Source organism: Diabrotica undecimpunctata, chromosome 3 (genome assembly GCF_040954645.1).
Source record: "Diabrotica undecimpunctata isolate CICGRU chromosome 3, icDiaUnde3, whole genome shotgun sequence".
Lineage (NCBI taxonomy): Eukaryota > Metazoa > Arthropoda > Insecta > Coleoptera > Chrysomelidae > Diabrotica > Diabrotica undecimpunctata.
In genome coordinates this window covers 93,511,845-93,525,038 of record NC_092805.1, presented here as the reverse complement: position 1 = coordinate 93,525,038, position 13,194 = coordinate 93,511,845, and the positions used below count along the sequence as shown (strand labels likewise).

The following is a 13,194-nucleotide window of genomic DNA, read 5'->3' as shown; positions in this document are numbered from 1 at the left end:
ATCGGCCACTACCTGTAAGGCAATGGTTGATACGGTCCTGTACGCGCTGCATACCCTAATCAACGGTTTCCTTTGTGTCATAAGATGCATGTCTTTATATTTCGCTTTGTTAAGAAACTCATGCCACACTGGGGCCTCATATAGTAAGATGAACATGATTGATTGTAGGATAAATAATCTTCTAGAGAGAAGCAAGATCTATGGCACACATTTTTGCCGGTTTGAATTCTCATTGTACAAATGAGCAGCTGCCGTGCTATACACGCTTCATTCACAATTAAAAAACAGTATTTTAAAATAAAATAAGCCCAGAATTTTTGAAGGAAACTAACAGGAAATAGCTTGAACTTAAATTTAGGCACTTGATGATTTCAAAAATAATATTTTATACTTTTATTTTTGAGCTTTGAAATCAACTTTGGAGAAAATTTACAACAGACTTTTTCTGTTAATAATGAAAGTTTTTATCCAGGTCCAAAACATTTATTGTTACAATTTGTTTTAAAAATTGTTTAAACAAATTTGAACAACTTTTTGTTTGGGCGAAATTTTGAAATTTTTTATGGTATATCATGAAAGTGTTATGCAAAAAATGACGTGGTAATATTTTTTCGAACGAACCCTACCTTTTCGCCTTCTCTATATATTAGTCAATCATGGCAAAATAATAAAATGATTTCAATCTTATTGATATAATTTTATTAATCTGAAACTTGAAATTATTTTTATTTGATCTGCTGTTATTTAAACTTAACGAAAAGGTGATCAAATGACTCAATAATAGAAAATGTTTAAACAATTGGAGAGAAGAAACACACAAGTTAGATAGCTGAATGATGAAAACTTTATAAGAAAACATAGACATTTAGCAGTATTTTGTTTACTCCAGTCACTCGGGCTATTCACCTCCTAATTTTGTCGGACTAAACCCATTCACTTGAAATTTAGTGAGTTTGTGGGTGGTTGCCACCCCTTTTTGAGGTGAATATATTTTTTTTTTAATAATCACAAAAATCGATAGAAGATTAAATTATAAGCTACTGTTGTTCTATAAAGTTTTTTTAAAAGTCAATACTGTTTTTTTTTAGTCAAGAGCTATTTATGGTTGAAACAGCGAATTTTCATTGAAAAAAGTCACGGTTTTTACCGGTTTTTCATGAATAACCAAAAAATATGCATTTGATCGAAAAGTATGTTGAAAAATAAAGCCTATAAACGAAGAATGAATTTAATTTTTACAAGTTATTCTAGATACAATACAAAGTAGGATGTGGTCGGTGAATGAAGACATTTTTTTAATATTTAGATCAATGTATCCAAATTTAAATTGTAAGAAACGGATTCATTTTTCGGAGGATATGGCATTTAAGTTTTTTATAGTTCATGAAAATAACTTTAAAATAAGCATATACATATATTTCAAAAGAGCTTGAAAATTAACTGACTTATTGAAAAAAAAAAACAATGATACTTTTTGGGAGATAATTTAGAAGCGTGAAAAACGTAAGTATTTTAGAGCTCTCACCTAACTAAAGTAGGCATGTAGATAAATATCTTGTCATCAATAAATAATTTTAAGTGCTTTGTACTTTTATTAGCATATGGTTTCTAAGGGTTAAATAAGTTGCAACCAAAGAAATAATCTTTCATAATCAAAGAACAAATTTTTATTTATTTTTAACGTTGTAAGAGTCTTTAGTTGAAGGTTTAAACCAAAGAAATTATCGTTTCATAAGCAAGGGATGAACTATATAATATTTTAAACTATAAATAGACATTTCAATATTTTTTGCAAAAAGGAATGCTTTCTAGGTGTTAAAAGCTTGAAACCAATAAAACATCATTTCACATGCGATGAATGAATTGTTATTGATTTTAGTTCATAATCTAAGCATTTTACATTGTAAGAAATTATGTTTTAACCTTATTTACGTCATTAGCAGTAACGTCTAAGGGTTGAACATTTGTATTAGTACAAATTATTATTAAATATGTTTATTTTATTTAATTCAATAAGATTTTAATGAATAAAACGCTTAAATACGTGTTTTCTTATTTTTTACAATTTGGTGTAGTTTTAATCCCTTAAAAACAAAAAGCACACATTGTCCATATATAACTTTTGACAAAAGAGACAATCTAAAATCCAAATTTTTATCAATCCGACAGAGTTGGGAGGAGTAAGGTCCTATTTTCCGCCCGAGTTACTGGACTAATTCGAGTTTCAGTTAAGCTAAATTCATTTGTGCTTTAAAAAACGTTATAAATGAAAATTAGTTATGTTTTTATAAAAGAATTTAATCTTAAAAATGATATTATAATTTTTTATTAGAACATACACCTAAACAAAAAAGGTTAATCTTAAAAATTTATTCCATATACTTAAAATTCGAGGTTTGTTAATCACTCAACTGTAACAGATATTATTATTGTAAATACAAAAAAACAAATCTCTCATAACAAAGGTCTCATAATATCGCAATAATGTTCGACACAAGAAGGAAGTCTTGCGCAAACACAGAAAAACAAGGTGCTCAAGATTTACTATAAAAGTTATAAACAGTTTACTTGAGGATTATAGATCCAACGAGTTGTTCAACAGCACAACAAAATATTATTTAATATTTTAAATAGACTTTTAGAAACTGATTCAAAATGTTTAAATTGTTAGTAGTTTGTGCTGTAGTGTCGATAGCTTATGCTAAACCAGGCGGTTTAGGTTACGGGGGATACAGTGGATATGGCGGATACGGAGGATATGGGGGATATGGAGGTTATGGAGGTCATTATGGGTTAGCTCCAGCTACAAGTTACAGGTGAATTTTTATATTTGTCCTAAACATATACCAAAATTTATTACTACTTAATTCTTATCTAACTTCTATAAAATTTGAAAATATTTTTGATATTTAACGAAATTTGATTTTTAATTCCACAAAATATTTTTGGTATAGACAATATTCTTATACCTTTTTTAATACTTTGGAAGGCAATTTCAATGAATTATTAATTTTGGTCATTTTTTTATCTTCTTTAAATTTTTTCTATTTGTGTATTATTTTTCACAGCTGTTGAAGTTTTCCTCAATCTCAGTTAGTCCCATTCTTTTATCCTTTTAGCTTTTATTCATTTTTATCTTATCTCTTTTGATTATTTGTACTTATAAATTGTTATGACATATATATTTATTTTAAGCAAAATTGTGATTTGATTTATTTGTAAGTTTTAAAAATTTTAAGTTTTGCTTATTTTTCTTATCTTTGGATAAATTACAAATTTAGTTTTTAATTTTTAATTATGAAGAATTCAAGTTACTAATCCCGACGACTAATCTAGGTCTTTTGTATACATAGTTCTTTTTCAACATTCATGTTACGAGTTATAATTTTATTATAGTCAATATTAAAGTAGTAATGATTTTTTTTAGTTCCCAGTTTTCCGAATCCTATTAGTTTATTTTTCCTTCCTTTAAAAGTGTCTACGTTGTATATATCCTTTCCACTTTTCGTATTTATTATTTAATTTGAATATATTATTGTTGTTTTATTTTTATAAAAGCTGCATTTCTTATTTTTGTGTTCGATAAAAGTGTATATGTAACGTGGTCTTTGCAGCAGAACTAAAAATTATGATGTCAAAGTTGTCCAGGTTATTATAAAATGTAAATGAGGAATACTCTAAAACTAGAAGACAGTATTTACAAAACTCCTTTTAGATTTAGTGCTTGAGAAGCGTTAATTTACTAAATATGCGAAAGTATGATAAAGTAGTATATAACTGGAAATGTAGATAGTCATAACAAAAAGACTTGAAACAAATATTGGAATGTACGAGTGTCTTCAGGTATGTCTTTTGATAACTGTTTGCATTACAATCGGATACAACTGTATGGACTATCAATAAATGTTTATTTGTAACAAAATCAGTCCACCACACCGAAAATAGGTACATACAACCTACCAACTAAATGATTAAGAATAACATCCATTAGCGTGGAAATACTTAGAATTTGGTAAAGACCTTAGAAGAAGCAAGCAAAAACGACGGTTTAGCAACAAACATTAAAAACATTTTTTTTTTTCTTGATCTTTATCTTATCTGCAGCAGCGCGGAAATGCTGCACAGATGATGTATTGAACCAGATTCTGAGGTTCTTTAACCAAGATGTTCTTCTTCTTCCTGGACCTCGTTTTCCAAATATATTTCCTTGCAGGATGGCTTGAAGGAGAGCCTATCTGGATTCATTTCGCATAATATGTCCGAAGAACTGTAACTTGCGAGATTTGATGGTGGTCAGTACCTCTCTGTTCTTATTCATTCTTCTGAGGACCTCCTCATTTGTGACTCGGTCAGTCCACGGGATCTTAAGCATTTTCCGATATAGCTACATCTCAAATGCTTCCAGTTTTCTGCACATATCTTCGTTCAAAGTCAACGATTCAACGACATAAAAAAGGACAGAGAAGACGTAGCATCGCAGCATTCTTAGTTTTGTATTAAGGGAGAGGTTGTGAATCTTGAAGAAGGCCCCTATCCGATTGAAGGTAGATCTAGCTTTTCCATGCGTGCTTTAATCTCCTGGCTGTTGGTCCATTCTTCATTTATTATGGTGCCGAGGTAGTTGTAGTGCGTCACTCTTTCTACAGGGGATTGGTTGACGTAGAGTTGACCTTCTGTTATCCTTTTCTTGCTAATTATCATAAGCTTTGTCTTCTTAACGTTTATATCGAATCCATTGTGTCATCTGCATATCTATCTGATGTTGTTTAGCCGGTAACCATCTAGTAGAATTATTTTTTCAGTTTCGTGCAAAGCTTCGATAAATATTCTTTCAGAGTACAGATTGAAGATTAGAGGAGACAAAATACAGCCTTGGCTCACTCCACGCATGATTTTCACATAATCAGTGTGTTCACCTTCAACTCTGAGATTTGCTGTCTGATTCCAGGAAAGATTTCTAATTATTTTCAGATCTGGGTTATTAATTCCTGTTTCTGTTAGTATTTGCTAAGTTTAGTAGTTTAGTATTCAAAATATTAAAAAGAGTTTAGTATTAAAAACATACATTTTTGTTTTGTATTTAGTAACAATTAATAATAAAATGATAAATTTAAATATTAAATTCAAATCAATACTATTTACGAACTGGAAAAACGCATTTGTACTGAAATTCATATCATTCGACCTGTAGTTAAAATTTAAACATAGTTTCTTTAAACTGTTCAACAAATTTTTTGAATATTAACGCATTCTATCTCAAAATTTATCTAACGCCATATTTTGTTACTACTCTCTTTTCTGTTTCAACGGAAATACTCTCAACTCATTTAATTGAAATGGGAAGAACTGTTTTTTTTCAGATTTTAAAAGAACTTGTCATTCCTAATATAAATATCAAGTTTTTATATTAGCATAGTTACTGTATTAAATTCGTGAGACATTATTTTTAAGTCTTCTCCACCTATTAGTTTCCATTCATAAATAATGTGGATCGGTCAATATAAACACGTAATTTAAGATAACCTCAAAAAAATCTAGCGTATTAAGGTCCAGAGAATGAGCAGGCTAACATATTAATCCTCTTTGTCCAGTGCATTGATTTGAAAAATTCGCATTCAAAAAAGTTCTAAGCTGTCGATAATCCTGGGTAAGCGCTCTATCTTGTTGAAACCAAAAATTGTGTGGTAACTAGCCATTCTGTTGAAGTGCAAGATCAATTTTTTTTTTAATCTAAATACTTGAAAATAGTCAAGTTTGTGTCTATGAAAAATGGGCCTTTAAGCTCATTTTGGACAATTTTGATCAACACATTCAACTTTTTTGGATGTATATGCTTCTTTTAATGATATCCTACAAATCTTCTACAGGGTTAAGGTCAGATGAGCAAGCAGGCCACTCCAAAACAGTGATATCTTCTGTTTTAAGGAAGTCTCTAAACAATATTCTGAAGCATGCAAGCTGATAAAGTGGGTGGGATGGAAACTACAGGAGTTTGTTCACCCATCATAATGCCTCCCCAGAATATGAGACTTCCTACCTTATTATACGCGAACAGATTAGGTAGTTCCCGTTCTTGCTTGTCATTCTTATCCTCTAAGTATACGAATTCGTCGGTCATTAAATTTTGCACAAATCTTGGTTTCGTCTTAAACTAGCACATTTTGCAAATTTCGATTTTTGCAGTTCTGGTGTTAAAATAGAAGAAATAAATTTAGGCAGACAGGATGCTGTCTGGATAACTCAAGAACCTGTAACCATCTTCGGCTATATTTCCTTGGCCACCAACTCTTTTTATTATCGTTTGAACTAAAACACTAATACCTGTAGCTTTTAAATGCTGCATTTAAAGCTGCGAGGGAGAAATTGTTGGGCCTCTAGTTACTTGGACAATGAAATGAACGTGGCGAGCCGTTGACAGTTTTTGGCCACTTTGTCTTAGTCCATTCTTCTTCTTCTCATGGCGCCGTCTTCTTTCGAAGGTTGGCGATCCAAATGGCAATTGTAGTTTTGGAAACTGCTGCGTGAAAGATTTCTGCTGATGAGCGGTCGAACCATCTCCTCAGGTCTTTCAGCCACGAGTTCTGGCGTCTTCCTACTAATCTTTTGCCCTGTACTTTTCCTTCCAGGATAACTTGAAGTAATTCGTATCTTTCGCCTCTCAACACATGACCCAAGTATTGCATTTTCCTCTCTTTGAATATTCTTAGTAATTCTTTTTGTTTACACATGCGACGAAGTACCTCAACATTAGTAACTCTTTGTACCCATGGAATTCTCAACATTCGTCTGTATATATACATCTCAAAGGCATCTATTATTTTTCTATTTCAGAGTCTATTGTCCAACTTTCACAGCCATACAGTAAGACAGAAAAAACGTAACATCTGATCATTCGGATTCTAAGCTGCAAAGTAAGGTCCATTCTTAAGCGTTTCTAATTCCCGATACCTAGTATAGGTTTTTGACACAACAACCTGTGTTACGCCTATCAATGCAGCTATGTCCCTCTGAGACAATCCTTGCTCTACAAGAACAATAATCTTTCTCCTTTGCACATGTTTGTTTTAAGATACATAGTCTAGGTGCCGGGAGTGGGGGTTGGGTATTTACTTTTATGTCCCCTCGGTACCTTGACGTCATTTTATGTTTTTTGTGTAGATTCCATTTTTTTAGAGTACCAGGCTGAAAACCCGTCAGACAATTTGTTATTTATAATTTAATTATTTAAGTGATTGTATCTTCTAAACATAAATAAAATGGCATTTGGTAAACTTTGATCTGATTATTAGAACCAGAGTTATAATAAATTTCATGAAAAAATAAAAGCAAAATAGGAATTTCATGGGCTTTTCCAAGTATAACTCAGCTTTCATACATTCTATTAACTTTTAAAGCCCCCTCATTTTAAAGGTAAGTATTTCAGCTTTAAAAAGAACTTTGCAAAATTACTTTATCTTTATTAATAAAAAAAGTTGTAAAGATTACACATTAAAAATTTTACTGAAAAGTTGCGAATTAATTAGTTTATAAGAGATTTAAACAAAATTAAGCGATAAACTTTGAAAATCTGGCTAATGTAAGTTATAGAAAAACTCATAATGAACATTTTAAGTTTTGATAAATGTTTCTATGTTAATTTTTATCCAAGATATGGAACTTTTAACAACGCGCTCTGAGGCACAAATCTTCAGCTCACAGAGAATGCGGGTGCGCGTAAAACAATTTTCAATATCTCGGCAAAAAATTAACATAGAAACATTTACCAAAGCTTAAAATGTTTATTTTGAGTTGTTCTATAATTTCCATTAATCAAACTACCAATGTTTACGGCTTAATTTTATTTAACACTCGTATAAACAAATTAATCCAATACTTTTTAACGAAAATTTAAACTATAAACTGCTATAACTTTTTTATTTATATTGCTAAAGTAATACGTATCTCTGAATCTACATCATGGATTTAAAGTATGTATTGGTTTTTATTCGCTGCGAGTTGACCGTGTGACAGAGCTCGTTATTAAAAGTTCCATATTTTGGTCAAAAATTAACATTTAAACATTTACAAAAGCTTAAAATGTTTGTTTTGAGTTGTTCTATAACTTCCATTAGCAATATTTTCAAATTTTATAGCTTAATTGTATTTAAGCTATAAATCTCTGATAAACAAATTAATTCGTAACTTTTTAGTAAAATTTTTAAGATTTAGTTTTTTTTTAATTTTTTTTATTAATGAAGATAAACTAACTTTGCAAAGTTTTTTTAGCTGAAACAAATAACTTTAAAATAAGGTGGTTTTAAAAGTTAATAGCCCGTGTGAAGGCTAAGTTATACTTGGAAAAGCCAATCGATTGCCTATTTTACAATTTTTTCACACGAAATATAACTCCGATTCTATCAATCTGATCAAAGTTGTCCAAACGCGATTTGGTTTATTTTATCAAATGGAAAATAATTTTCATTTTGGTAAAAATGAAATAGATTAGGAGATACAATCTCAAATAGATTAGGAGATACAATCATTTGAATAATTAAATTATTAATAACAAATTATCTGACTGGTTTTTAACTTAATACCCTCGAAAAATCGAATCTACGCACAAAAAAACAAAAAACGTCAAGGTACCGAGGTGATACAAAAGTGCATACTTAGCACTCGCCCGTGGCTCCTAAACTAACATGATTATAAGTTTGGTTGTGTAGACGTTTTACATGTAAATAAACAAAAAATACTAATAGTGGGTATGAATAGTATTATAAATATGCTTGTGTTGGTTTTGTTTTGTTTGTAACCTTTTCTGACTCTTTTTTATAGCTTTTGTAACAGTTCAAAATTAGGAAGAGCTTCCAGTGATACTTAATTTTATTCGTAGACTTAAAGTTCTTCTTATTGCTGTTTTATAATAAAAATTGTATTCTTGTATAGAAATAACCCCTGAATTTTTGCCCCACAAAGATCGTGCAATTGGATCTTGCAATTGGATCTTCGTGCCATGGTTTTCAAAAAGAGGTGTGTATGGTGTCTTACGTTCCGAAAAAGTCAAAATCTGTAGTATTACTTTCTACTATGCATGATGATGGAAAAACTGACGAAAAAACTGGAAAGCCCGAGATAATTCTTGACTACAATAAGACCAAGGGTGGCGTCGATACAGTCGACCAATTATGTGGGGGATATTCTCTTTCGCGAAACACCAGAAGGTGGCCCTTAGCATTATTTTATGCTCTTTTCAATGTTGCTGGAATAAATACCCAGATTTTATATAACACTAACCAAAACAACGCAAAGAGGCCAAGAAGAATTTTTATTAAAAATTTATCATTTCAACTTATGAAATCTCACTTAGAGAAAAGGTCTAAAATGTCGTCGTCACCTTCAGATATTCAGTTATTTTTAACGACTTACAAACCTAAAGAAGAGGCACAAAAACATGATGTACAAAAAAAAAAGCAGGGACGTTGCGCCATATGTGGAAGACAGAAAAATAAATTTACGTCACAATTGTGTGACAAATGTGATCATTTTGTCTGTCAAGAGCACAGTGAAACTACGATTACCTGTCACCGTTGTAAAACCAATTTAGTGTAAACTGATGAAAGTGACCAACTTTTTATGTTTACAGTGTTTGTTTATTTGTTTGCTATGTAAAATATACGTTTAATAAATATTTAAAACAATTTCCTAAAACTTTATTTACTTATAAGCCATTTAAACAGTTCTAGAACTTTAATTTGTTGCTGGTAGCATATTTGCACCACGCGTCCACTCACGCGATAATTATAGGGGAACTCGAGGGTTCAGTGTACACAGATAAAATTACTAATTCCTAATTTGATATTACCTTCGGAAAAGAGACCATCACAGTAGTTTTTAGATTTTTTTTGTAAAGAATATTGAACATTCGCATATCCACAATAAACTTGTCTTACTCCTATAGTTACTAGTTGTACAGTTTTATTATTTAGCATTAGTCTTTGGAATTCATAAATTTGATATCTATTTTACACCAACATAATTTAAAAAATATCGATGAAATTCTTTTTATCGTTTTTGTAATGTATCCTTTACTTTTACTTACAAAGCTTATTTTTTATGTACATGTTTTCTAGCCATTTTTTAAATGCACAAACCATTGTTTTAGTTCCCGTATTGACTACCATTCACCAGCCATCAAAACGTACGTGGCACCTGCAGTGAGTTACCACAGTGCTCCCCTAGTATCTTCTTATGGACTTGGTCACGGATATAGCGCAGATTTAGGATATGGCGATGGATTAGGACACGGTTATGGTCTAGGACATGGCTACGGCGGCTATGGTAGTGGATACTCTTTAGGAGGCTACGGTCATGGTTGGTAAATAATGTAACTCGACGTATAAATGTCTATTTTAAAGTACTCATGTGTTCATTTGTATATTTTGTAAAACGTGAAAAATAAATTATTTCCTATTTTTAATTATTATTTAATCATTCTAAAAACCATTTTTACATCGTAAAGAAAAATAAAGTTAACTTTGATAATATTAAGTAAGAAAAAGTTAATTTTCTGATAACAAATATTATTATTCATAAATAATAGAGTAGATAATATACAAGGGGGTACAAACACATTAAAAAAAATAATTGATTTGAAAAGAAGAATATTTTAAAAGTTTGTAAACTATTTTAATTATAAGCTGAGCGCATTCAGCTTACAATGCCATCTTTAAAGATATGCTACAATACAAGTAAACAACTTAATAAAAGTAACTATTTAAGTGTTACAATGTTGAACGTAAGTCAAAATTTAAAAAGTTCCGCTGTGTTCGATAACATAGTGGCAGACTAAACTTATGTTTGTTTTTATTGGAACAAACGATATTTTATTTCATATTCCAAATCTTCTTCACTCCTCCATCACAACAATATATAGTTTTGTTGTTATAAAGGGTATTTACAAAGTTATAACCAATTTTCTATGAAAATCGTAACCAGTTCAACTACACGTTACATTATTTTCTCAGTAATTTTAAATGAAACACCCTGTTTTTTAAGTAAGCTATGACTGAATCGCTTATAAACTGACTAAATAGTTAAGATATTATTAGTAAGAATTTATCATGAAAGGCTTCCAGATCGGCGACAACCTACAACCACAAGCTTTGAAATATTGAAGGATAGATTTAACCACATTAGTTCAGTTATGTATGAAAAACACGAACGAACAAAATGTACTGTGGCAGAGGAAAAGAAAATAAATATATTGCTTGCAGTTACTGAAAATCCACATACAAGTATCATCATTATCTTTGGCTCGACAATCCTGTGTGAATCCCGGCCTGATCTAAGATTACTCGCCATTCTGTTCGGTTTCTGGCAACGTGTTGCCATCTTCTGATCTCTAGTATCCATAAGTTGGTCTCAACCCCATCTATCCACCTAATTCGACCTCTGCTTCTTCTTCCTATAGGTGCTCCTGTCGTTAGCTTTTTAGCAATCTTGTTGTCAGGCATTCATATTGTGTGTTCGGTCATGTAAGTCACTGTGTTTTAATGAACGTTACGATATCTGATTCATTAAAGAGTTGGTATAATTCGAAATGAAATCTTTTGCGCCACTTCCCTTGATCGTTTATAGCTCCAAATATTTTGCGAAGTATCTTACGCTCGAATATTCCCAGAATTATTTCATCCTTCTGCGTTGAAGTCCATGTTTCTGTCCCGTATGTGAGGACCAGCCTTAGCAGTGTGTTGTACATGATAATTTTAGTTTTTCTTTGGATATTTCATGAGTAGAATTGTTTTTGGGATCCATAGTATGCCCTATTTGTAAGGTTTTTTCGTCCCTTAATTTCTTTGCTTATTTCATTGGTAGTGGTCACTAGCGAGCCAAGGTATGTGAAGCTGTCAACACGTTTAAAGATATGACTTCCAAATACTGTTTCCTGTTCCTCATTTGCTATAAGATCCTTATGTATTATGTTAATGTCATCAGAGTATGCTAAGATTTTTATCGATCTATTGTAAATAGTACCGCCGTCTCTAATTCTTGTGTCTCAGACTGTCTTTTCCAAGGCAATGTTTAATAGGAGGCAAGTCAGGGAGGGATCCAGAATTTTCTCCCTATATCCTAATGTTGACTTTTAAGTTAGACATTGTCATTCTAGTTAATCAGATAAGTTTTTCTAGTATATCAAACTCACGCATTGATTGATATAGTACTGTTTTGTTGACACCGTCGTATGCGGCCTTGAAGTCGATGAATAGGTGATGGGTTTCAATGTTAAATTCCAATGTTCTCTCGAGGATCTGTCTTAGTGAATAAATCTGGTCAATTGTTGATTTTTCTGGAGTATATCCGGCCTGGCATTTGCCAACTATGCCAACTGTGTAAACCTGTAGCCTTTCGTAGAGAATATTTGCTATTTTGTAAGCAGTTCTTAACAGAGTTATACCTGGGTAGTTGTCATACTGGAGCTTATCGCTTTTTATGTAACACGCCTTGAGGCCATTCACAGGGCATGGTCTCTTTTTGCCAGACAAGAAGTCAAAGTTTCATACAAGTATACTCTTGCCGTATTTAATTGCACCAAAAATTAATTCACGAAAATTTGAAAAAGGGAATGGGCTTTGGATAAAATCAATCAAGAGATTTCTTAGATATTGAACTATTTGGAGATGAAGCTACGTTTCATAAAAACAGTTTTGTTAAAAGGCATAGCTTTCATTATTATGTCACTGCTATTCCATAGTGCATAGTTAAACACTCAAACTAGATGGTCTCTGAATGTGTGGGGAGGTTTTATTGGTAACCACGTCGTGGGATCACATTTTTTTGTCATGTCAATTGCCCATATTATTGGACGACGTTCTACTTCGTATACGTGAACAAATATGGTTTTTTAATGACAGTGCTCCTGTTTACTATAATGTATTGATTCAAGGTGTTCCTGAAAGATAGATTGGAAGAAAATTTACCCGTAGCGTGGCCACCCAGATCACTAGAATTTAATACATTGGACTCATTTTTTTGGGGTTACGTTAAGAATGAAGTTTAGAAAATATCTTCAACAAGGGTTGAGATAAAAGATAGAATGCGAAATGTATTTCAAAATGTTAATGTACAAATGCTTCGTAATGTAAGTGACCCATTTAATGACCGTTTTCAGAGTGTATAAATATTTTAGGAGCTCATTTTGAACAACTTATGTACTTA

At 31.5% G+C, this 13,194-nt stretch overlaps 1 protein-coding gene across 1 annotated transcript; it reads left to right on the top strand.

Annotated features, from left to right (window-relative positions):
• The first annotated feature begins 2,559 nt into the window (after positions 1–2,559).
• Positions 2,560–10,456, top strand: LOC140435806 (uncharacterized). Its single transcript, XM_072524523.1, has 2 exons — positions 2,560–2,816; positions 10,142–10,456. Exons 1-2 carry the CDS (start codon positions 2,656–2,658, stop codon positions 10,356–10,358), a joined length of 378 nt encoding a protein of 125 aa, XP_072380624.1. The 5' UTR covers positions 2,560–2,655; the 3' UTR covers positions 10,359–10,456.
• Positions 10,457–13,194: the final 2,738 nt, after the last annotated feature.